The sequence below is a fragment of the Pleurodeles waltl genome, chromosome 4_1 (genome assembly GCF_031143425.1).
Source record: "Pleurodeles waltl isolate 20211129_DDA chromosome 4_1, aPleWal1.hap1.20221129, whole genome shotgun sequence".
Taxonomy (NCBI): domain Eukaryota; kingdom Metazoa; phylum Chordata; class Amphibia; order Caudata; family Salamandridae; genus Pleurodeles; species Pleurodeles waltl.
The window spans coordinates 735,192,837-735,220,525 of record NC_090442.1 but is presented as its reverse complement, the minus strand read 5'-3'; the positions used below and the strand labels follow the sequence as shown (position 1 = coordinate 735,220,525).

Genomic DNA, 27,689 nt, shown 5'->3' with positions numbered 1-27,689 from the left:
GACACACACCATGGCCTTGGGGGCATGGGCACATTTGAATCCCCACACTGGAAGGACACCGCCCCAGCGAGAGCCTCTCTCACAGGCGTCAAGCTGCGGAGAACAAGGGGAAGCCCAAAAGACATGAATTGACACACTGACTGAACTCGAACCCCTATCCAGTCATCAGTGTGCACAGCACACTCTGGCGCTGATGGCTGACATCAACCCACAAGCACTAGTGCTCCCCACCCTAAACTGTGCCACAGTGCCGATGACACACCTTTGCACTACCGCCCAAGCTTGATGCCCACCAGCATGCTTCAGCGATCCAACACAGAGCGCATTACTTATATCCTCAGCAGACTCCACCATTGCAGATGTTTTAGTTTGGCTTATTTTGTCTGCTTTTCGTATATGTTGAATGATGGTGATGTATTGAGACACAATGTCCTTTCCACTGTACCTTGGATGACTATACTTTCCCCACGATTTATTGTCTCATTTCTCATAAAAACTCAATAAAACACATGAATTTTTTTTTAAATTACTGTTGCCAAAGCAATGTCAACCCCTCTTACGAAGTTCAAACAAGCATTATCAAAGCGGAAATCTTCTTCCCAAAGGGTTTATCTGAGGGGGTAACCACCACCAAAATCCTTGATTACTAAATTAGTCTGGGAGATTACATGAAATGAAATACAAATCTACAGCCTTCATTGTAGTCAACAATCCACCCTCAAAAGCCTATTGGCTGTAATAAACACATTTGATAACATATTTTAATTTGGGCTTACTAATTTCATTTCACTTTAATAAAAAATAAAAAAATGAAAGTTATGGCATTTTCACAGTATAGCATTTAACATCCGCTTGGCATAACCTGCTGAGGCCCCATGTAATGTGCATAAACTGGCAACTGTCAGGAACACAGTGATAACATGACACATAAGTACACAAATAGAGTTGGCAGAGCAATACACAACCCCTTTGAAAAGGGTCTAACAAGTATTGTCAGATTGCAAGTCTTCAACTTCAAGTGTTTTCCGGCGGGGGTAACCAGAACCGGTCTGTACTACAATGATCTGTGAGATTCCTTCTAATAACATTTCACTTTAAAGCATTTAAAACAGTTTGATGACCATCCACCCTTAAAAGCATACAGAATTCAACAAACACCTCACAATAAATACATCAGGCTTACTGCCTTTGTTGTAACTTTTCTTTATAAACATTTCAGACTTGTTGCACCTGACATGAACTTCCCAAAGCACCAATCTGACCTATAGCCTTTATAATTTGCTTGTCACCATAACCAACATAGATATTCTGAATTCTGCATAAGATATACCTGCAAGGCAACCCTCAGGCATGCAGTCAGAAAAATGCATTACCAAATTGCAGATCATCTGCCTGCCATGTTTATCAGAAGAGGGGAAAAAAAGAACCCTTGCCTACTACAGAAATCTGTGAGGATCCATGAAACCATTTACAAGATTTAACACGATGTAATACCAATCCACCTTAAAAAGCCTTTTGGCCTTACCATGATGTACACAATAAAGTCAGACCTACTGTGTATGTCATGAACTTCCATAATTAAAAAGATTAGAACAGTGGTCTTTGACACCTCTTTTCCAATGATCCAGTCAGGCCCGTAGCCTTTATTCCTTGCTTCTCACCATAACCATCTAGGACATAAAGTACCTGGTGTAAACTTTCCCATAAGGCAACTGTGAGGAAATGGGGGTGTACTATATGGTGTGGTTGTACCTCACTGTGTGATAAAATTACCAACCCCTTTAGGATCCTTAGTTTTTTTTTTTAATCAAACCTTCAGCTCAACCCTGGGTAGCTGTGGCTCTCAGAAGCAAAGCTTACTCAAAGGAATAAGTGTAAAACATTTAAACAGCACCAAAAAAGTTATAAAAGAATTCAACAAGACACCAAAGAAATCCGTCACCAATTGAAAACAAAAAATACTGTATTTTCATGTATTTTTGGACACCACAGTGAAAAAGATCCACTGGAAAGTTCCAGAGATATAGAATTAAAAAGGCATAATAAATCAACGCATTTCACTCACTGCGAACAAACACTGGCAGATTCAACAAATTTGACACTTGGAAACCTTTTCACCACAGGTTTGGGCTAGGTGTAATGCAGTCACTCAGAGTCACCTTAGGTGACCTACTCCAGTGGGGAGCCGGTCAGTAGGACCAGCATGTCCTCAGACAGTTACCTCAGTGGCGAAGCAGTCTTTATTCAGTCCCAGGCACCTGTATCCTTTTTAGGGCTTTCCTATAGAAGTGGTCCTGATGCATGGGACTAAGGATGGTGAAGATGCTCAAATGATGCTGTGGATGTGATACGATAAATAGGGTGTCTTGCTGCAACTACTCCTAGGTTCATGGGGGTGGTGAGGTGGTCCTGATCACAGTCGACTTCTCTCAAAGTCCTCTTGGTGCTGGCAGAAGTCCAGGTATTGTAGTCACAGGCTAGTCCTCCCTGGTTTAGGACCTAGTTTCCATAGAAAAAACATTTTTTGACTTGGCTATATCTTTGGCGCAGTTTGATGAATCTCTGTGACATGTTCCAAAAAATATGTGGCCCCAAAGGTCTTGTAGATGGAAAGTTTTGGGGTGATCCGTCAAGAGGGGGTTGAGAAAAGGGGGGCGGGTCCAAAAAAGTGTTTCCCATTTTAATTCCTATAGGGATTTGAACACGACTACACCCCAAACTGCTGGACGGAATTACACCATATTTAGCAGAAAGGTCGCTTTTGGCCCAGAAAGCACGCTTTTTGTTATTTAGTGTAAGTCTGTTCTGTAGTTTTTGAGATATTTAAAGAAAACCTAAGCATATATCTCAAGGTGAGATCTGATTAGCTGCCAGCACTTCAACTTGGAACACTGCTAATTACCCCAGATATTACAGCACTCATGACAACTTTGATAACGTCACTAAAAATATCAATTAAACATTAGCAGTCAAATTATTGAAGAGAAAAGTGTGCATGGCGGGGGCGCGAGTTATAGTTACCTTAAGCCACGAGTTATAGTTACTTGAAATAACTCTGTACCTGCTGAGTGTCTGTGGTTTTCTATGAGTAAATTCATATATATATATATATATATATATGCAAATAGCCATATACCAGATTGTGCGCTGTTGCTGCCGGTGCTGATGTGAGAGTTAGCGGCTAAACTGCCATAAAATTCTTTAACAAAATTTGAACATGGCACTCCAGGAAATCCTTTTGTCAGCTTTTTTATTTGAAAGAAAAATGTGTTTCCACCACCCAAAGCGTTTCGACCAACAAAGGTCTTGATCACAGGTAGCCATTGTCTCTATCCCCCACACTTTATATAGTCTTCTCTTTCTATCATAGTTGTGGCATTCTGGGACATGTCGTTTTTCAATATTATTTTACTGCATTTAATTTAACGTTTTACTAATTTTCACAATTCTTAATACATATAACATTTCTTAATACTTATCTCATCTTATGTAGCATTTTTCTAACATTCTTTAACCCTTAACGTGTCAAATATCTCCCCATATATTACTTACATGCTGTATTTTTACCACTTAGTTTTAATTTACATTTTACTTTATGTTTTGTTGTTGGACTACTTTTTCATTTCGTCGTAAAAGGGAAGGGAAATTAAAAAAATGGTTTTAGATGTCCAGGATGCCACCTGTTGACAGCCATACCTTTCCCTGACTTCCTCACTTTGTATCCTCATATGTTGATATTCAATGAATAATACAAAAAATCAAATACATTTCTATAGCACTGCTCTTAAATTAAAACAAATCTAATCAATCTTTTTACTGCAATTTTCTATATAAAAAGTGTGGGAATAGACAACAATATTGTTACCATATATCCCCAGTGTTGTTTAAAAACTGTGATTTCCTTTCTAGGCGCCAATATATACAATCTATAAATTTTCTCTTACTTAGTAACTGCAGTTCTCCAATATTGGCAACTTTCATAGATTAACATGCTTGAATCATTCCCCGTCGTCAAAGTGGGAGTCCCACAGTACCAAAATAAAGCAGTATATATATACATATATATGTTAGGTTGTATGTGTAGCTGCAGATGCACATACTGTGCACTGTTCCTGCCATCTAGTGTTGGGCTCGGAGTGTTACAAGTTGTTTTTCTTCGAAGAAGTCTTTTCGAGTCACGGGACTCCTCCCTTTCGGCTCCATTGCGCATGAGCATCGACTCCATCTTAGATTGTTTTCTTTCCGCCATCGGGTTCGGACGTGTTCCTCTTCGCTCCGGTTATTCAATTCGGAAACAGACTAAATTCACCGAAAATCGTCTGTATTGTTTTCGATCGCGAAACATCTTGTATCGACACCGGCGAGACACACCTTCGGTTGCCCTTCGGGGCTCCCGCACCCATCCAGGGCCTGGTTGGCCCGACCGCAGAAAGCGTTGAAGCCTCATGGACCGGACCCCTTTTTAGATTCTGTCCACAGTGCCACGCCAAGTATCCCTACACAGATCAACACCGGGTCTGTAATCTGTGTTTGTCACCGGACCACCGAGAGGATACTTGTGAGGCCTGCAGGTCCTTCCGTTCGAAGAAGACCTTGAGGGATCGAAGGGAGAGGCGGCTGCAAATGGCGTCAAAGAGTACCGAGCACCTCGACGTCGAGGAAGAGGAGATGGCCATCTCCATCCAAGGTTCCGATTCCAAAGACTCCGACGCAGACCGACCACCCACAGCAGTCCAGCACGTGAGTACGCCTGTCCCGACCCAAGCCCAGAGTCAGTCCAAGACAAAACTAAAGGCCTCGGGGACGCCACTGCCGGAAGGCCATGGCTCAACCCACAAGAAATCAAGCGGTGACCAAACAACACCGAAAAAGGCCAAATCCGTGCCGAAGTCTTCAGACTCGAGCCGAGAAACCGTGTCTGAAAAAACCTCGAAAGAGTTTTTTGGAGCCGAGACCTACTATCAGCATGGGCATTTTGGTGCCGACAAAAAACGGCTTTGGAGCCGAAAATAGCCTCATATACTGAGGAACATGGACTTTCAAAACAAATGAAAGACACAGATTCAAGGAGGAACTTCACCAAATGGAGGAATTTGATGAGACACAAGCAAGGATCTAGATCCATAAAGATACTGGGAAAATCCAAACAGCACCTCCTCTCAAATTCAAAAGGAAACTGGCTTTCCAAGGACGTTCAGACACTGAGCAGCCAAAGGCTAAAGTGCCCAGAGAAAAATCTCCGCCACACCAGTTTTCCCCAGCACATTCTCCTCGGCATTCGCCTCAAAGAACTATTTCACCACTTGCCACACCCCCTGCAAAGTCACCCACACACACTGTGCAGTCACAACAAGATACAGACCCATGGGACCTCTATGATGACCCTGTGTCGGACAACAGCCCTGAGTTCTATCCTTCTAAACCCTCTCCACCCGAAGATAGTCACTCCTACACTCAGGTCTTGGCTAGGGCTGCTGCATTCCACAATGTGAGCATGCACACAGAGCCATTAGAGGTCGACTTTCTCTTTAATACCTTGTCCTCGACGCATGCTTCCTACCAAAGTCTGCCTATGTTCCCAGGCATGCTTAAACATGGCCAACAGATTTTTTAGGCGCCCGTTAAGGGAAGACCCATAACACCAAGAGTGGAAAAGAAATACAAGCCACCACCGTCAGACCCAGTATTCATCACCCAGCAGCTGCCCCCAGACTCGGTAGTGGTCAGCCCAGCGAGGAAGAGAGCCAACTCGCAGTCATCTCGAGATGCACCACCTCCAGATAAGGAGAGTAAGAAGTTTGACGCGGCAGGAAAGAGGGTAGCATCACAAGCTCCCAATCAGTGGCGCATAGCAAACTCTCAGGCCCTCCTTGCATGATATGACCGAGCTCATTGGGACGAGATGAGCGACATTATCCAAAATCTCCCTAAGGAATACCAGAAAAGAGCTCAGCAAGTGGTAGAGGAGGATCAGGAAGATAAGTAATAATCAATTAAGATCTGCATTAGATTCCGCCGATACTGCCGCAAGAAAAGTGAACACTGCAGTGACAATTAGACGCCATGCATGGCTTAGATCCTTAGGTTTCAAACCAGAGATTCAACAGGCTGTCCTAAATATGCCATTCAACCAGCAACAGCTATTTGGCACACAAGTGGACACAGCCATTGAAAAGATGAAAAAGGACACCGATACAGCCAAGCGATGGGAGCGCTTTACTCATCCCAATATAGAGGGACATTCAGAAAACCGCAGTATAGGGGAGGTTTTAGACCACAATCATCAGAACCATCCACCTCTCAAACAAAACCCTCATACCAATCACAGTATCAGAGAGGGGGGTTTTGTGGGTCCTTCAGAGGACAATTCCCAAGGTCCAGGGAAAATTCCAAAGCACAAAGCAGGCCACTATCACCAAGCAGTGACATTGCCATCACCTTCCCCCAACACACATCCCCTGTGGGAGGAAGACTGGAAATGTTCCACAATCAATGGTCAAACATAACAACGGACACATGGGTACTATCATTTATCCAACATGGTTACTGCATATTCACACATTTTCCTCCAGATATTCCCCCAAAACCACACAAACTATCGTTGCAACATCTAACTTTGTTACAAACAGAGGTGCAAGCACTTTTAACAAAACATGCCATAGAACTAGTACCGCATCTACAAAAAAGAACAGGGGTCTATTCCCTGTACTTCCTTATTCCCAAAAAGGACAAAACACTAAGACCAATATTAGATCTCAGGACTCTCAACCTATACATCAAATCAGAACACTTTCACATGGTGACACTACAAGATGTAGTCCCATTACTAAAACAGGGAGAATACATGTCAACACTGGACTTAAAAGATGCGTATTTTCATATACCCATCCATCCATCTCACAGAAAATACCTCAGGTTTGTTATACAAGGAAAACATGACCAATTCAAGGTATTACCCTTCGGGATAACAACAGCCCCCAGAGTATTTACAAAATGCCTTACCGTGGTAGCGGCATGCATAAGGAGACAACACCTGCATGTATTCCCATATCTCGACGATTGGCTAATAAAGGCCAACACTCAACAGCAGTGTCAAAATCACACACGTTACGTAGTAAATACCCTACAAACACACTAGTGTTTTCTATAAATTACCAAAAATTACACTTGCAACCATCCCAAACGCAGCAATACTTGGGAGCTACACTCAACACTCAAAAAGCGATTGCAAGTCCAAGCCCACAAAGGGTACAATCATTCCACACCATATTACCAAAAATACAACCAAGTCAACATTACACAGTCAGATTTGTGATGAGACTCCTAGGCATGATAGCATCATGCATCGCAACTGTCCCAAATGCACGGTTACACATGCGGCCCTTACAGCAGTGCCTTGCAAAGCAATGGTCGCAGGCACAGGGTCACCTCCAAGATCTAGTGTTGGTAGACCGCCAAACACACTAATCGCTTCAGTGGTGGAACCCCATAAATTTAAACAAAGAGCAGCCTTTTCAAGACCCTGTGCCTCATGCCATTCTCACAACAGATGCATCAATGATTGGGTGGGGAGCACACCTCAACAATCACAGTATACAACGACAGTGGGACAACCAGCAAAAACAGCTACACATAAACCACTTAGAGCTACTAGCAGTTTTTCTAGCACTAAAAGCTTTTCAACCTCTTCTAGGTCACAAACACATTCTTGTCAATATGACAACAATGTATTACCTAAACAAACAGAGGGGGGAACGCACTCATCACAACTTTGCCTCCTAGCACAAACAATTTGGCATTGGGCAATTCACAACAATATTCGCCTAATAGCGCAATACATCCCAGGCATTCACAATCAATTAGCGGACAATCTCAGTCGAGATCACCAGCAAACTCACGAGTAGGAAATACATCCCCAGATACTAAAAAAATACTTTCACCATTGGGGGACACCAGACATAGATCAAACCAAAATGCCAAAACTTCGCGTCCAGGTACCCACACCCTCAGTCCAAGGGCAATGCTCTATGGATCAATTGGTCAGGGATATTTGCTTACGCTTTTCCCCCCCTCTCCCACTCATTCCTTTTCTAGTCGTCAAACTGCGTCAAAACAAACTCAAACTAATACTCATAGCACCAACATGGGCACACCAACCGTGGTACACCACACTGTTGGACCTCTCAGTAGAACCTCACATCAAACTTCCAGACAGACCAGACCAGTTAACGCAACACAAACAACAGATCAGACACCCCAATCCAGCAATGCTCAATCTAGCAATCTGGCTCCTTAAGTCTTAGAATTTGGCTATCTAAATCTTCCAAATGAGTGTATGGAAGTCATTAAACAGGCAAGAAAACCTACCACCGGGCATTGCTATGCTAATAAATGGAAAAGATTTGTTTTCTACTGCCTAGCAAAACACATCACACCGTTGGATGCGTCCATACAGGACATCGTAGGCTATTTACTACACCTACAAAAAGCAAATCTTGCTTTTTCATCCATCAAAATACACCTGACTGCAATTTCGGCTTACTTGCAAATTAAACCTACAAAATCACTATTTAGAATACCAGTCATTAAAGCATCCATGGAAGGACTATATAGGATCATACCTCCAAGAACTCCACCAGTACCCTTGTGGAATCTTAATATTGTACTTCCACGACTCATGGGTCCACCTTTTGAACCCATGCATTCTTGTCAAATCCAATTATTAACTTGGAAGGTGGCATTTCTAGTAGCTATAACTTCACTACGAAGAGTTAGTGAAATACAGGCTTTCACTATTAAGGAACCCTTTATACAGGTACACAAACATAAAGTTGTTCTCCGCAAAAATCCTAAATTTCTACCAAAAGTCATTTCACCATTTCATTTAAACCAAACAGTGGAACTCCCAGTCTTCTTCCCACAGCCAGACTCAGTGGCAGAAAGAGCACTGCATACATTAGACATACAAAGAGCTCTAATGTACTATATAGACAGAACAAAACCATTTCGTAAAACTAAACAATTGTTTGTCGCATTCCAGAAACCCCATGCTGGTAACCCTATATACAAACAAGGCATAGCCAAATGGATAGTTAAATGCATACAAACTTGTTAGCTAAAAGAGAACTACTCATTACACCAAAGGCACACTCCACTAAAAAGAAAGGAGCAACAATGGCCTTTCTAGGTAACATACCAATGACAGGGATTTGTATGGCAGCCACTTGGTCCACACCTCATACCTTTACCAAACACTACTGTGTAGATGTGTTAGCAACACAACAAGCCACAGTAGGACAGGCTGTACTAAGAACATTATTTCAAACAACTTCAACTCCTACAGGCTGACCACCGCTTTTGGGAGGATTACTGCTTTGTAGTCTATGCACAGCATGTGTATCTGCAGCTACACATGCCACCGAACGGAAAATGTCACTTACCCAGTGTACATCTGTTCGTGGCATGTTCCGCTGCAGATTCACATGCGCCCTCCCACCTCCCCGGGAGCCTGTAGCCGTTTAAGTTGCAATTAGAAATTGTATATATGTAAATAAACATTCCTTTATTGCAAACTATGTACATACATATCTATTCCATTGTATGGACATCTTTACTATTCTCACTCTACCACTCCTACCTCACCCTCTGCGGGAAAACAATCTAAGATGGAGTCACTGCCCATGCGCAATGGAGCCGAAAGGGAGGAGTCACTCGGTCCGTGACTCGAAAAGACTTCTTCGAAGAAAAACAACTTGTAACACTCCGAGCCCAACACTAGATGGCAGGAACAGTGCACAGCATGTGAATCTGCAGCATAACATGCGACGAACAGATGTACACTAGGTAAGTGACATTTTCCATATATATTATATATATCACTATCATAGGCTATAATGGCAATGAAAAGTCAGTTTAATAGCCTATCTGTGTCCTTTTTAAAAAAGGACCAAACTTGAACTATAACAAATCAGGCGACAGCACCTTCTAGAATACTTTCAACAGAGGCTGAGTCCCTCAGGTTTTCAAGCACAAGTGGGAATAAATAATTCAAACCTATAAGGGGAGCCTCTCAGGGGAGGAGGGGTGGGTCGTGTAGGAAAGTACCTTCTTTTTGGCATGGTTACCCCCACTTTTTGCCTGATGTCAATATGTTTTGACTGTGTTCACTGGGATCCTGCTAACCAGGACTACAGTGACTTTGCTCTCTCCATCCAAATTTGGTTGCTGGGACTCCACACACCCCACATTTGGAATACTGGCGCATCCATATAAGTCCTAAATATATGGTACCAAGGGCATTGGGGCACCAGGGGTTCCCTACGGGCTGCAGCATATATTATGTCACCCATGGAAGCCCGTGTAAAATGTGTCTGCAGGCCTCCCATTGCAGCCTGCATGGAAAGGTGCATGCATCCATTCACTTCAGGCCACTGTACCAGGTTACTGTAAGTCACCCCTATGGTAGGCCCACCTAGCCCAGAGGGCAGAATGCAGGTACCTGTGTGTGAGGGCACCCCTGCATGAGCAGAGGTGCTCCTACGAACTCCAGCTCCATTTCCCTGGACTTCATAAGTGCAGGGTTGTCATTTTACATGTGTGCTGGACACAGTACTGTTCTGGTGCGAAACTGGAAAATGGAAAGGGGAGTAACTACTCCCCTGTCCATCACCACCTCAGGGATGCTGCCAACAGCTTCTCCAGGTGGCCACTTGATCCTGCCATCTTAAATCCAAGATGGCCAGAGGCCTTTCGGAGCATCTGAGTGGCCAGGACAGGCAGGTGACATCACCTCCCCCTCCTGATAGGTGGTCATCCTGCTAGGTGACCAATCCCCCTTTCTGGGCAGTTTAGGGTCTCTCTCTTGGGTGGGTCCTCATATTCGACGTGCAAGATTCCAGCAGGATTCCTCTGCAATGTTTACTTCACCTTCTAGCCTCTGGAACTGCAACTGGACCCTCCAGGAACTGACAATCTACAATTACGACAACTTTGCTGTGCAACGTATTTCTCCGTCTCCTCCCAGTAACTGCAACATTTCCAGCCATGGCTGTGCATCCGCTGAGGGCGTTGAATCTTCAGCCTGCACAAGAAGCAAGAAGGAATCTCCCTTGGAGTGAAGTAGTCACTCTCCTGCATCCGCAGGCTCCAACTGCAAAGACGACGTGCTGTGTGGATCTCCTCTCCTCTAGAGTTATGTGGATCCTGCATTACGGGTGGTGGTCTAGAGTCGTCCCCTTGGCTCTCTCTACCAGCTGCCCAACTTTGGTGACTGTGAGTACTTGCCTCTCCACGCAGGACAGTACCCCTGTGCACTTCGTCTTGTGCAGCTACCAAGGCTTGTTGGCATCTCCTCCAAGGGATCTTCAGGCTCCGAGTAGCCCCAACCCCGTTCCCTGTGACACTCAGCCATCTGCATGCTTCTCCAGCAACGTGGGACTCTTGCTGCATGGGCCTCTCCATGACTCCTATGTTTGCTGCCTGTGGGGCCTGCCTCCTCTTCCTGTGACTCTTCTCACTGCTGAGAGTCCCTGTGATTCCCCTCCGTGGGTTGAGCCCTCCAGGACCTTGCTAGTCCCCGGCAGCCCCGTATTTCTTCTCCAACATTTGCTTTTGTCAAGGCTTGTTCGTGGTTCTTCCACAGCACTGACCAACTGCAATTCTTCTTCCGGTGTGGGGTGCCGACTGCATCACTTCAGGAACTCTTCTGCTGCTCCAGTGCTGCACTGCTGACCGTCTGAGTAGGGGGCTCCAGCCACCACCGGACACTCCAACATGAACTGGACTTGGTCCCCTTCCTTTCCAGGTCTTCCTCTTCCAGGATCCGCCTTTGGTTTCTTACAGTCTTGTCTGGGTCTTGCATTATCCTCTTCTTAAGTCCTTTTGGTGGGTTTGGGGAAAACCAGATACTTCCCTTATTTCTCCTTGTTGCTAGGGGACACTCTGGTGCTTACCTTGTGGGTTTCCTGGTTCCTCCTGCTACCCTCTACTAATGTCAGTTCCTTGGGTGGGGCCCCACTTCTGCATTACACTTTCTTAGTGTATAGTTTGGTCCCCCAGGCCTTCAGTATTCAGTATTGTCTATTGCTTTCACTGTTTTCTATTGCATTGTATGCTACTTCCTGACTTCTAATAGATATATATATATTAGTGTGTTTACTTACCTCCAGTTGGGGTATTGCCTTTGTAGTATTTTGGTGTCTGTGTTACCATAATAAAGTACTGTGTGGTTCTTTCATGTGTGCAAGTGCTGTGTGACTACAGTGGTACTGCATAAGCTTTGCATGTCTCCCAAATAACTCTTTGCTGCTCATCCACAGTTACCTCTAGAGAGCCTGGCTTGCTAGACACTGACTACGCCTCACTAACAGAGGATACCTGGACCTGGTATAAGGTGATAACACAATAGGTGCTCACCACACACTCGGCCAGCTTCCTACAGGTCGCATGTGAATCTGTGAACGATACCAATACTGGAGAACTGCGGTTACAGGTAAGTAACCTATATTGCTTCTGCAGTATTGGATCTTTCATAGATTCACATGCTTGGATCAGAATAGCAAACAGTTACTGTGTTTGTGTATCTTAAAGTATTAGCTCAAATACTGGCTGGTGGGTAGAAAATCTATACAGAACATTCATTTGCAATTTAAAAGAATAATATATAAACAAGTGGTGTAGTAAAACCTGTCCAACTGCTGCATCCCTTCGCTGTGCCTATTCCAGGTAATAATGCTGCATGAATTATATGCACACCTTTCCAAGTCGCAGCCCAACATATCTTCTCCTGAGGCACTTCCGCAAACAAAGTAGTTGAGGTGGAAACTGCCCTAGTTGAGTGCACCATAATTTTCTCTGTGAGGGTCTTGCTGGTGTTTGAGAGGCAGAACTGGAATGCAGCTGAAATTCATCGAGCGATGGTTGCCATTGTGACTGGAGCACCCTTACCAGTTTGCCCATCTGAGCTGGTCTGTTCTCATGAGCTGTTTAGTGCGATGTAAGTAGAATTTTAGATATCACTGGATACCTAACGTATGAAAAGACCTCTCAGCTGGTGATGTTGAATTCAGGAATTAAGTCCAAAATATTGTAGGTTCATTGAGGCAAAATCCGACAGAACCTTGGGAATAAATCTTTGGATTGGTTCAGAGAAGCACTAAATTGCCTGTGAGGCGCAAGAAGGTTCTTGAGTTGAGAAAGCCTGTATCTCCTCTACCCTTCTTGTCGGAGTGAGCGCTAGTAACAAAGCAACCTATGTGAGAAATATGAGGTGTGCTCTGTGAATGGGTTGGAATGAACTCTTCATGAGTTGAAATAGAACTATTTTCAGGTGTCAGTCCGGGGAAAGAGCCCTTACTAGAGGAAAAAACTCGGAACAATTCTTTTATGAACTGTTTGATGACACTGAAAGAATAGAAAAAGAGAAAATGTGACAAGCATCTTTAGCTTGATATTGCTGCAAGCCGTACCTTAACGGATGCATGGCCCAATTGTGACTTGCTAGTGAGAGGAGATACGGTAGTTATTTGCCAGATTATGCTAGTAGAGGATGTTAGTTTAATTTCTGGCACCATAGGCAGAAACGTTTCCATTAACGTTTACATGTCTTTACCATGGCTTCTTCCTTTCAGAGTACCTTAATTTGATTCCCTCAGGAGCAGAAGATTAATCCTCAGTCCCAACCCAGACTACTCGCAACAAAACACATTCTCCGTATTGAGCACCCTGGAAGGGGAATGGGATTTAGAGAGACTGCCTCAGAGAAGGTGCTTCGTCAAATACTCAGTCTGCAGCCTCACTTCTTGTTTGACTGGATAATGGCGATTGAAAGATCACAATTACAATTACTAGGGACACACTATCGAATTATATTATTTTTTCTCATTGACTAACAATTTATCTGACAAAAAATATCACACTCACTTACCCTGAGTTCCCTGAGAAGTTGCCTCTCTCTTTTTCTGTGTAAATGTTTGGTATTGAATAATAGGTAATGAGCTTCTTAGAAATAGTTCTCAGTTTAACAAGAAGATTACTCTGCTTCTCAACCTTTGTTATGATATTTAAGATTTGAGTTTGTCTACTCGTTCTCAATGATTTAGAATGGTTACTATAAATATATATATATATATATAAAAGTTAAGAGTCAATCATGGTTGTATGAAGCGTAGAAAGAATTTCCTCTTGACTCTGATAATTTCCCTTTTATTTGTCAAGAATAAATTATGTCTCTTTAAAAAAAAACATTGTATTAAACTTCCTTCTGTAACTCTCTTGAACTGCTGTTGTTTATTGATGACTAGATTATCAAATTGGTTATTCGTATATCTTAATATTCTATGAATGTTCTAAATAGTTCATTCCAACTGGAGACTCATGTACTTGAAAAAACCTTCCGTTTCCGTAAGTGCTTTACACCATGAAATATTATCTTTGGTTAACTTGTTTGTCTGTAAAATGTATGTGAAGTCAAGTTTTCCTCAAAAAGATGTTTACCTCACAATACGCGCTCTCTCTGTGCATCTGGATTCCTGTCAGGTCACAGTTGAAGTGCGAAGCTCTCAAGTGGCGCGTGCGTATCATAGCAACAAAACAGAATGCAACACTAGAACTACAACTTAACCTTTGGACTTCTCGTCAGCCATCTTGGATTCCTTACTTCTGCATTTTCTTTGCAACGCGTGCAGCACGACTCGGGAAACCTTCTTCCAACAAGGACGACGTTGTCTCTACTGTGGATACTTCTTTGCTCGCAGTCTTATTGCTTTTTATTTTGTACTTTTCACTGTTACTACATGGCAGGTTTGAGAGTTCTTGACACTGCCTTGACTTAGAGAGAATACACCTGCAGTCCTGAGGAATATTGAGATCTTTGAATTTATGGAATTTAGGAGCCACACACGAAAGAGGAGGCAGGGCGGGTCAGGATAAAGGACCTGGCATTAGTTAATGGTGAAAAGTTTACAAATTGTTAGTAGGTTGATGTGGTTGGCATTCCAGAAGCAAAAGCTTTGTGAACCAATGTTGCATGGGCCACCTGGGGGGCTATGAGGATGAGACAACACTGTCCAGTTTTCTTCTTGGTGAGAATCTTTGATATTAAAGGTACCGGGGAAAAGGTTAGGCCTAGACCCCGGACCATCTGTTGAAAGGCATTCCCTCACGATCCTGGATGTGGATGCCAACTTGCATAGAACTGGCATTCACAGTTTTCGTTTGTTGCAAAGAGATGCAGAGCCGGTTTGTCCCAGAACGAGATCATACTTAATGCCAACTGATCAAACTCCCATTCATGGAGGCTTTTTCCAATTTTGCTTAGCATGTCTGCTATGAGATTTCTAGGCTGGGGAACATGTTCGTTTCGAAGAGTTATTCTGTGTGTTGTTAGCCAGCTCCAGATTTCCTGATCTTCCTTGGGCAGCGCCAATGATATCATGCCGCTTTGTATATTCACATATTGCATGATGGTGGTATTATCCATGCGAACTAACACCAAAGACCGCTATAATTGGCAGGAAAGTCTGGAGGATGAGTAGATAGATGTGAGCTCTAGGCTATTGATATGTATGCTCTTCAGGAGTGGATACCACGTTCCTTGATTTGCAGGTTCTGTAGATGACTGCTCCAGCTTTCCAAGGAAGCATCTCTAGTCTGGGACCACCAGGGTAAGGTTTCCATCAGACCTGTGTGAAATTCACCAGGCCCTCGAAAGATTTGTTTGATTGAATCTATTGTTTTTGCAGCTGCTCCTGTAAGGCTTTCATTTTCAGGTGTGCAAGAGGAATCATATTGATTGCTGAGGACATGATGCCCAAAAGCTAATTGAACAGAGGCACTGATTTATTTATTTATTTATTTTTTTACCCGTTCCTAGAGCCTTCATTGCTTGTCCTTAATCAGAAAGTCTTTGTTTTGGACAGCATCTAGTGTTTAGGCCCAGGAACAGTATCTTTTAGGATGGTGGAGTTGATGATATTTGATAATTGACAAGGAAACTTAGTTTATGAAACCACTTTAGGCAAGCTTATGTGTCCTTGGACACGTGAATTGCTGTTGGTGCTTTTATCAACCAGTTATCAAAGAGGCATACCTGATTACTGTCCTTCCTGAAAAAAACAGAATTGCAGTAAAATGGAAGTACACTGATGAGTGGGTGGGAATGCCGAAGTATGACTCCTGTAAATTCAGAGCTGTTATGTACAGTGGGCGAGGGTGACCACGTAAAAGGATTGTTTCCAGAAATAGTTGTTTATTTTCCAGAGGTCTATGATGGATCGCCACTCTTCTGTTTTCGTATTTAAGGAAAAACCAAGCAAAGAAGCCCGTTCCTTGCTGAGAATGTGGGCTTTTCTCCGCGAAACCTTTGGTTAGCGTAGCTAGCACTCCCTTCCGAAGGAGATGGGAGATGAGGTGGGAGCCCTCGTTTTGGTGGAGTAGTTGGCAGAATCTGGGTAAACTGTAATATCTGTCTATATGTGATGAGATCCAGGAATTATTTGTTTGATGCTATTTTCTGCCATAGATGACAAAAAAGTTTGGAATCGTTTCTACCACAGGAAGGCGTAAACAGAACCAGAACGTTGTCACTGTAGGTAAGCTAGCCTAAGGGTTACAGAGATGGTCGATAAGTCAGATTCCTCTGGTATCTCCTTGATACTGATAAATGTCTTTCGCTGGTCCCTCTAAAGAGTGTTTATTTCAAAATTGTAATGTGCCAAAAGATCTTGCAGTGTCAGAGTCAGCCTTGAATGCTTGCAAGGCGTCATAGACGTGCTTGCCAAACAGAGTGTCGACATGGTAAGGTAAACATATTAGATATATTGGTACCTCAGATTATAAATGTTGTGGCCTTGAATCAACCTTAGCGTCCAAGGACCACTGACCCTGCCAATTGTGGGAATCCTATTGAATCTACATCTATAGTGCAATCTATGTTGTCTGATGAGGACATTTCGCCCCACTGCAGCATCTTTTTTTTTTTCTTTTTTTTTTTCTGTCCTTTCCTTCTTCCGGCAGACATTTTATGTATGTGTCCATGTCTAACCACATCTGGTGGTTACACCTGCATTGTATTGCCAGTGAGTAATAAACAAAAAAACAAACTGATTGATTGTTTGCTATTGAAAGCTAGAAGTGTTTGGTTGCTCGCCCCCAAAGGGTATGGAAACCACCAAAATTCACTGGGGGGGAATCCACCTGTTGTGGGTGTAACATGCCCTGTAGGTCTAGTACTAGAGCTACATGGACCTGACCCATGCTCTGAAGTTGAAGACTATGTGATGTTATTGCTCGATATATTGCCTCTCCATAAATTGCTGACTGTTGTAGGCATGCTCATATTAGTCCCCTTAATTCTTGACATTGTTATCCCAGATTTTGTGTGTTTTGTTCTTGTTGACGATTAGGTGCTTTCGTCTTTGCTTGCACTGTCATAGAGATTTACATCGACGAGGTAGACGTAAACCACTAGGCTGACGTCGATAATGTTTGTCATCAATGAGGCCCTAGTCGCAGAAGATGCAGTCATAGACGAGGCTGTCATCATAGACAAGGCCATCGTAAACAATGCAGACGTGGACGAGGCCATTGTAGACATGGTTATGTAGACTAGGTAATTGTAGAGAAAGCCGTTTTCGTAGACAACCATCATAGACGAGGCTGCCACAGACGAACATCGTAAATGAGGCTATCGTAGGCAACCGTCATAAATGAGGCTGTCATAGGTGACCGTCGTAGTAGACGGTTGTAGACAAACATCATAGATGAGGTTGTCGTAGACAAAACATTGTAGATGAGGTCGTCATAGACGAACATCGTAGGTGAGGTCGTCGTAGACAAACATCGCAGGTGAGGTCGTCGTAGACGAACATCGTAGGTGAGGCCATCCTAGATGACCATCACTGTTAAGACTGTCATAGTCGACCAACGCAGACAACTGTCATCACCGACCACTATAGACGACCACTGTAGACTGTCGTAGAAGAAAATGGTAGACGACCGTCGTAGATGAGGCTGTCGTAGATGACCATCGTAGACGAGGAAATCAGGAGCCGAGACTATCCGTAGACAAGGCCCTATATAGATGAGGGCTTTTATAGACGAGGCCATTGTAGATGAGGCCAATGTAGTGTTAGTGCTTAAGAGGGAGTTGAGGGTCTGTTTTTCCAGTTTTCTTTGCCTGTTAGAAGTGCCATATGAATACTTATAGTAAGTCTTTTTTTGGCTTTGCTGCGTGCCTTCTGTTGACCTTTTGTGCAACCTCTCCCTTTGACCTCTCCTGGCAAGTGAAGAAATTTGCGCACTCCTCACCATAAGTGACAGATGTAAGATTCTGCAGTCCCAATAAAAGCTTCATCTCTCTGAGAAAAAGGTTTGACATATTTTGTAGTACTTTACCTTGTTGTCTGCTACTCTGACATATTAGTGCCAGGGTTAAAGAAGTGAAACATGAAATATAATCTTGGATGATCCAACTACTAGCTGAAGAACTGAGCAGAGCTCAGGGAGACTCCCCTCACACGATGTGAGGTAAAACAATCTGAGGGACTCAACCTCTGTTGGGAGTATTCTAGAGGGTGCTGTCTATTTGACTGGTTATAGTTCAAGCTTGGTCCTTTTTTTAAAAAACTCATAGATTGGCTATTCAACTGACTTTTCATTGCCATTATAGCCTTTGATAGTGATATATACTGTGGGACTTCGACGATGGGGAATGATTCAAGCACATGAATCTATGAAACATCCAATACTGGAGAAACTGCTCTTACAGCCTGCAAATGGACGACCAGCAGTGTCATTTTACTCATGCCACACCCATGGTGGCTCAACTAGGGCTGCAATGCTGTGTGTGTGTGTGTGGGGGGGGGGCTCTAACGTACATGCCCTGGGTACCATGAGTACCATTTACTCAGGACTTACAGGTAAGGTAGCCTAACCAATTGGGTAAAAGGCAATTAGACATACCAGTTTCAGGGTAAGGTCACAGACACCCAGGTCTGCTTATCAGGTCTCAGTCACTGTCAAAGTCTCAAAACCAGCAGCATTAGTCCAATAACATGGGGTGACCATACAAAAAGAGGCCTTTCCTACAGTAACTATTGTTACGCAGACATAAAATTACAATAGGTACACAATTACAATCCTACTCCTACCTAAAGCAGCACACCAAGGACTCTTAACATGCAAATCGTCTACAAGAGGGCGTATCACAGGGATAACCAATACCCTCACCTATTAGGTAATCTGTGTGGTTCCCTGTGATAAAATACCTGACTACAAGCCTTAATACAGTGCAGTGATAATTTGCCCTTAGAGGCCTCTTGTGCTTACCATATTATTTTTCACAATAAATAGGTGAAGCGCACAGCCTGTGCCCTACCTTGTCATAATAAACATATAAAGCCTGCATCCTTGGTCAGTGGCGTGTCACAAAACTAACCTGTTCTGATGAGCATTTGTTTCCTACAAGGCAAGTCCAAAACAAGCACTCATTTTAGGTGGAAGCACACAGTTCCTACCCAATCAAAACCAGTATTCAAGGTTATCAACATTTGGGCAGCGACAATGCCCCTCTCTCAGCACATTAACTCTAAGTGCATTTGACGAACCGTTCATGTCAAATGCACTAGCTTTGTAGTCCCTTAGCAGCGGCCAAGCCTGGGACCAAATACTGTTGCTACTACATCACCAAAATAGGACACCAAAATAGGTCAGTTTTCATGGCAAAAAGTTTCATGTCTCTATGCTATGTTTTGGAACCTTTCCTGTCAGGTGTGATAAGCCCAGACACACATGTGGGGTAATGTTTTTATCAGGTGAAGTTTTAGAATATAGATTAGGAGAGCATTTGTTATTGTCAATGAATTTCTCTAGCTTCCAAATGTAAGCCAGTATGCAAAAAAAAAATAAACATTTTGCAAAATGCAATTTGATTCGCATGATAGTGTGGGTAACCCCAAATTTAGAGTGTACTAAAAAACACTATTCCTCAACTCATTATTCTAGGTGCATATAAAAAATGAATAGATCTGCTTGATGTCCATTTTCCATTCATTGGATGTATTATGTGAATTGAAGCATAGTTGGTAAATAATAAACAATCTTTATAAACTGCAGCTCAGTTGACTCTGATAGTCGTGCTTTGACAACCAGCAAGCACTATACATCCTGCAACCAGAAGGGTCAGATGGGCAAAGCAGTGTATTTTGTAAATCAGCCCACAGTGCAAATGAATCACAGATGAAATCTTTGTAACCTATTTCTTCTTGTTATTTTACTATATATTTTTTATTGCAAATATTAGTTTTGTTGGAAAAACCATGAGCAATGTAACCAAATGACCTCTTGCTGAATTCCAAATTCTACTTACTTTTCAGAAATATATAGCTTTCTGGGTTCAGCTTCAGCACCTATGGGGTTAAAGCTCTTTTCCTGTAGATCAAAAAAGTCAAGCAATAGCTCCACTGTCAAGCCAGGCCTACACATGTTACTCAACTGTTTTAACTTTTGTGTATATCATATCATTTGGGCCACATGCTTTAAGGAGGACCTAAGGAAAGGTGTTTCTATAGAAGGTGTGAGCTAAGCTACTTTCATTAGGTAGAGATGCTTGTGGAGTAAGTTCCCTTGTATAGTACACACTGCTAAATAAATCACCTACTTGAATACAACAGCTGAATTCTGTGGGAGGTTATCAGAGTACATCAAATGTTATCACCGTATATCAACTTGATGGGACGGGTTTGAAATAATGGTCAATTCAGTGATTTACTTCATTATTTACAATCCTCGTGAACATTGACAATTTTGTGCTGATTGCAATTATGGTTTGGTAGAAATTAAAATTGTGCAAGAAGTACATAAATATGTAAAGTCATCAAAAAGACATATGGCCGCCATGTGGAGTTTCAAGATGTTGCATCCTTGATTAAAGATAGTATAATTTGGGGGTAAGAAATTGCAGCAAATTAGGAAAATAAACATACACTTAAGAATTGTTTTTCAAAATATGCTTTACATTTATTTCCAAGTTTAATTGTCATTTATAATCGACCTGATATTTGCTTGCTCACAACAGGAAACTGCTCCCTAAGTCCACTATCACTGTACTGGATGATCACATAAGCCACTACCCGCAGCTGGAGGACCCCATGGGATTCCTAAACGCTTACCTGAACTTCATCAACTCTTTCTGACTGCAAAGGGACAATTCCTGTGGAATGTGAATGCAGCACTGCATCATGTCATGATTAAATTGTGTCTACAGTTCTTGGATAGCAATTATTTCATTTTGCTGGAAGATAAAGTTCTCCTTCTTTCAACTTTTGCTGAGGAGTATTCATTCATAGGTTGACATCAAATGTATGCATCAACCAAGAAAACATTTTGTTGCCAAGAAAGTTAATGGAGCCCAGGAGCAGCCAATGACCAAAGTGCTAAACTAAAGTCATAGCCCTAGTTAAGAGACATTGGCGTTCTCATCTACCTCCGACACTTGCTATAGATCAAGGACTTGAGAGCTTTTTATTGGCCAAAAATGGCTTTTGAATCTTCTTTGTCACACAAGCCAGCTAGAGGCACTAATTGTAGGGTTATATTTTGAAATTGACTCCTGCTTACTACTGCACAAGAAACTTTGCAGAACTTGAAGAATTACAACATGTGTTCCACAACTCAGAGGGGTCCTTTCTTGGTTGCGCCCATCATTGCTGGATTTATTAACTGAAGAACAGGGTTTCTTTTAATATCAACATTAAAATTTGGAAAGCAATAGTTTCCGCAGAAAAGTCACTTCTTGTCGAGAAGACTCATATTTGACTTTTTTGTACTCCAATTTCATGCTATGAGCTTCCGATTTTTTTCTAAAAGTCAAAACCTTTTTATTAAGAAATTGCATAAGGCATGCCAGTTGTTGCTGCATAACATTTTCAGAGAATGCATCAAATATATTTTTATATGCTGATTGTTAGAAATTAAAATTTCAAGCCTCTAGTAAGTAAAACAGTATTACAAAGGAGCCAGATTGGTGAATATGCCAGAAAAGCTTTAAATCTTAACCCAAATAAAAGTACTACATATTGTGAATGTGATTGTTTAGGAAGAAACTGTCTCCCAAACAGCAATGTGATTGTATGGTTTGTGAAGTCACTGGAAGACTGCGACTTTGAAAATGAATGAAATAATGAATGCAGCCTAACAAAGCATCTTTTAAGTACAATGAAGTGAACGTACATACAACATTGGAGAGGCCAGCGCCTCCGTAGGCATGAAGGGCCATGGAGGAGTCTTTTAAGTCAGGAGCTTAACATTGCTACTACCATTGCCTTGACCTTTCTGCCCTTTGATTCACATTTACTCACACACCCCAACTACCGCCGCCACCACCACCACACGCTTGGGCTTTACATGCACATGGAGTGAAATTGTTCACGACACAAAGGACACATCAAGAGGTTGTGACCAGGAGTAAGCCAACTGTGGTGATGCATAGTTATATCAGCGTGCTCAGTTGTACCAAAATTTGAAAGAAACTAGTAGGAGAGGTCTTAGAGGCTTAACAAAAGCTATTTGCCTTCCAAGAAAACTTGTGCTGAAGGGCATTCAGCCAACATATTGTACTCCAAGTATGTATTCATTCCTTATATTTTGCATAACAAAAATCATAAACTTGGCTAATAATAAAATTATCACATACACTGATGCTTGCTGTGCTGGTACTCAGTGATTGTGCTATGTGCTTCTCTTCCATTGTTGCAGCTCAACCATCTGGGTCACTGAGCTCTCAAGCTGCTCAGGAGTCACGAGTCTGTAGCTTTGAATCTCTTTGATCACTCTGACATGTGGCTCCAATAGTAGTCATTTATTGCAAAGTGGTTGTTATCAGTGTTTTGGTCCAGCTATACTCTCAAATAAGTCAGAAGTGTTCTCCTCACTGATGTAAGAGGCTGAAAAATACTGGTCCTATTCACAAAGGTACATTCTATTGTAAACAAGTTGAGGACCAAATTCCCCTTTTTTCACCTCCTGGAAATGTATTTATGTGTGCTGAGATACCTGCCACAAGTACACAGTTCTCTGTGCCCATAAATTCCACTCAAGGTGAGGAAGTGGGCCTTCCAAGGCAAAGTTTGCCTTGGAAGTTTAACACCCTTATATATTGTAGGCATTCACAAATTACTCTCATTCCCATTTTCACCCTGGAAAAAGTAGTTTTTTTTTTACTCAAGCCAAGGGTGGGGATAGGAATGGATCATCCCCAGAATTGGTGGGGTTCTAATGGAATGGGATTCTCCACAGGGCAAAATATTTTCTCAATTGAGATGGAAAAAGGCATTTGCCTCTGTGTGGAGTTCTCAGCTATGGAGAACTCTACAAAGGAAATAGGAGACTTTTTAGCGGCGAGCTCAAAGCGTTCCGTCCCTCTTCTAATCTCTCTTTAGGTTTTTTTTTATTATTTTTTTTTTAACTACAACCATGTTATGTCAGTCACTTTCATTGGTCCGTGGGCTTGCCTTTTAAAATCCGCTTGTTTTCATTTGTGAAAGGCATGCATACGTCATGCCTTTTCCGGTGTTTAGCCCTCCGCAAGAGCACCAGTAAACTACTGGAAACATACGAGGCTCCATGCTTTCCGTATGGTTTCTGGACTACTTTTTATCTTTATTTCTCAGCGTGATCTCGCTGTGCTTTACACAGCGCGATCGTGCTAATTATTTTTTTCTTTCATTTAATGTTGCAAGAAAAGTCCGGTTAGGAGTTTACAACGCTAATAGCTCTAATTCGACGTACTGCGAGACCCATTGCATGGCAAATGCTTTTTTTTTTTTTTTTTTAAAGTCAGTTGACCTTCGCCTGGAAAATTTGTGCCTGGCACAGCTTTTCAGGTGTTCTTCCCCCCCCACAATGCACACAAAAGGTGGATTATGCTAACAATGTGTCCGAAAATATAATAGATCATGATTACAGAAAGCCACTTAAAACTGTATTCAACCCACTGCTTTGTGTTCAAAATGTTACAAAGTAAGGGCCAGACGTACAAAGCATTTTTCCGGTCACAAACAACCCACCAGGCCATTTGCGACCGGGAATTTTTTTTTTTGCCATCTACCAAAGACAAAATAGGACTCAGTAGCTTGGTACAGAATCACATTTTGCTTTTGCAATTCTGTAATTGGAACGGACCTGTTTAGGGTCTCCCTTCCTAATACTGAATGGCACTGGCATGTATGAATGATTTGTACGTGTCTAAACAGATATTGTGTAAAGGTAATTATCCTCAAGTCCCCATAAGATAGCATATTATTATAGTGATGTTCAAATCTCCAAGAAATTCTGGGGAGGATAACTGTGTTCAAGCCCACTGAGATAATGCGTTAACATAGTCAAACTTCTAGTCCAAATAGAGATTGTATATGATCATATAAATGTTATAGTCCGTTGTAGAGATAGTACGTGATTATACTGGTGTTCAAGTCCCCACATAGATAGTGTGTGATTATAATGGTGTTCAAGTCCTCACAGAGATAGCGTGTGATTATAATGGTCTTCAATTCCCCACAGAGATAGTGTGTGGTTATGGTTGTGTTCAAATCCCCACAAAGATGAACAAGATACTTACCTTTGGTAACACATTATCTGGTAGAAACAGGATCTAGCCACAAATTTCTTACTTTAGAATCCTACCCTGGTGCAAGACTGGATCTGGAAAGAATTTTCCATAGCATGTCTGTGCATCGGAATAGTGTGTTACACGACTCAGTGTCAACATCGTTCACCGGATGTGAAATCAACTGAGTCCATATAACCCTCTCGCCGACTCTCCAATGTCGTTTTCTTTTGTGACTATTTTCCGCACTCAAAACGTGGAGCCACATAAACAAACTGCCTATTAAAACAGCATGCTAGAACAATAGTCAACCTTGCCTCAAATAATCACCGAACTCTTAATTCAAGGTGTAGATTTCCATAACAAAATCTCTGAGACCAAAGAGGACTCAGATCACAGAACTGTGGGGAGGATGGGAGGGTCATTAAGGAAATTGCGGTTAGATCCTGTTCCTACCAAATAATGCATTAGCAAAGGTAAGTAACTTGATCATCTGATATCTAGTCACAGATTTCTTACTTTAGAATCAGATACCAAAGACATACCATCCCTGGAGGAGGGTTTGCAAATTGATTCCATTGAGAGTCTCTAACTAGAAGAAAACCTGTCTAGAACAAGGGAAATAGACTGTGCATTCATAAGAATATATATGAGTAACCACTTACTCATTACTAAAAGAACTGTGTAAAGGACCATAGTGAGAAAAAGTCATAAAGAGACCCAAATGGAAATAACATCACTCATGACTGCGACCACTAAAAGTTTCTCTCTAGAACAAAACCAGTCTAGAACAAGGATAAAAAGACCAAACATTTGTACAATATAAAACTTGCGGAAGGAGCCACAGGTAAATAAAGTGCTAAGACATTAAAAAGCAATGGAAATAAAATTATCCATGTTAGTATGATCCATCTGTGTGAGCAGCCAACCAACAATATGAATATAAAACTATTCACACCCTTAATGTGATCTGCACCCAAGCATGATCATCCTATAGGAATTGTGGAAAGGACCACAGTAATGAAAGATAAAGACAATTAATTAGATTTGGAAAACAATGCTACCCATGGCAGATGGACAATTTTACCAAATGACCCAATAAAGATAAATGTATTTGCTCTTATATCCAAACCCAAACTGCATGTGTCACAATCAATCCTGAAACACAGAGCAGCAGGCCCCACCATTGAGCAATACCTCTTTGTCATATAAAGGTACACTCTAACCAGACCTACTCCACACAAACAGAGAATGCCCATCTCCTGTAGAGAAAGAATAAAAATGCTCACTTTAAAAAGAAGTTGAAGACAATAATAGCAACCATTAGCATAAAAGCAGCCTTTTCCCCAGGAATATTAACTAGAGATAATACAAATACCTTTAGGATATCCCTAATATATATATACTGACATAGGAGTAAAATAAATAAATAAACAAATGCCTATCACTTAGCAAAAAATATAAAGAAACCGCAGAGTAATTAGTCAGACAATACTGGCATAATATAATGCTACCTATAGTGGGTATCACACCGATAAGTAAACCAACAGCCCCCCCAAATCATCAGAGTAGTGCAATTTGCTTGAGACACCATCTTCAAGCAATAGTAGTATAAGGTTGACTAAGATAGTAGGTATGGAAAAGTCTTAATTGTCTGTCAAGGACCAAGGTTAGTATGTGACCTTACTATATGAATAGAGAGTAATCTATAGATCTAACAAAGGTCTCCATACCTAAACCAGAAAATGTAAAAGATTCTGTAAAATAATCCAACTGATGTTATATATTCCCTCTAAGGACAACATTTCACAAAGCATCAACCCAAACTACAACATCTAGGGTCAGTCGAATGATGAAAACAGTTGTTGCTTAGAAGAGCAATGATCCTTTATAAAGAAATAAAAGTCTTCTACAAAAAGTAGACATGATGACACAAACCTATATTGCCCTCATGTACAATTTATATGAATATCCTCATAGAGAAGAAAAAGTACCCCGTAAGATGGTTAATTCCTTCAGAAAGAAGAAATGCTTAACTAATAACGGAGAAGCATTAGAACATCCTAAAGAGTGAGGAATATTAAATACCCTATACACAAGAGTGAATGGACTCTACCGAGAGACTACGGGGCAGATTTAAGAAACGTGGCTCTGCACCCTGTGCAGCGCCACTTTCCTTGCGCCTCTTAGCTCCCCACTACCGCCACCATGTGTGAACCATATTTAGAATACAGCACACCATGGAGCAGGGCAGGGGGCAATAGCGTCAGAATTTTTGACGCTATAGATGTACTGCTCAGGTTTGGCGCTAATCATGAACAGTACATAGGGGCCCATTATAAACAATAGCATGCCCCTTTGTAACACCTGCTCTGAGCAGGTGTTAAAAGTGCCCAAAAAAAAGATCTTTCAGATTTCTTTGCATCATTTTTCAGCCCCCCTAACAGGGGAACATCCCCCTTGGATACATTATGCCTGGTGAGGCATAATGTGGTGCAAGGGCTTATAAAGTGGCACAATGCATGCATTGCGCCACTTTGTAAATCTGGTGCAGCCTTTTTGCAATAATATTGCCACATTAGTGTAATTCAAATGACCCTAATGCGGCAATACTATGGCACATGGGGCTCTTAAATCTGCCCCTATGTCTCAACGGAGACCCATGATAACATGACAAAATGCCAGGAAATCGAAAGAAGAATGTTCAATGAACATGTCGAAACAATGCAAATGTCTACACAAAAGTGGAGAATACATAGACAAAACCGTGATGGCTTAGGAAAGAAAACCTTTAAGACCAAAACAAACAAAGCCTTAAAGTCCACAGAATGTTACCTTCTGGTTTATAATGAATCAAAGCTAGCAAAAGTAGAAAAAACATTTTACTAGGAAATATCAAAAGTATCTGGAGCAAAAGTAGAACACACATAAACAAACAATGTAGATAAAAGCTCAAAGTTCAAAAAGGACTTAGTAGATATTCACTTTTAGTGATGTGTAATCCCATCATTGGGATATTATCTACTAATGAATTATCATAAAAGAAGCCTAAGGTCACCAATTACCACATAGAAGAACAATACAATCT

At 41.9% G+C, this 27,689-nt stretch overlaps 1 protein-coding gene across 5 annotated transcripts in view; it reads left to right on the top strand.

Moving 5' to 3' along the window:
* The window catches only part of MEST (mesoderm specific transcript), a 242,924-nt gene extending 220,229 nt beyond the window's left edge, over positions 1-22,695 (top strand). For 2 of the 5 annotated variants that reach the window (XM_069229324.1, XM_069229325.1), the window contains one exon: positions 21,074-21,317. In XM_069229324.1, coding sequence (XP_069085425.1) covers positions 21,074-21,191 — 118 coding nt within the window. In that variant the 3' untranslated portion in view covers positions 21,192-21,317. Of the gene's footprint in view, positions 1-13,628; positions 13,760-21,073 lie in introns of those variants that run through there. The other 3 variants (XM_069229322.1, XM_069229323.1, XM_069229326.1) reach the window with 3 other exon arrangements.
* The last annotated feature ends 4,994 nt before the right edge of the window (positions 22,696-27,689 follow it).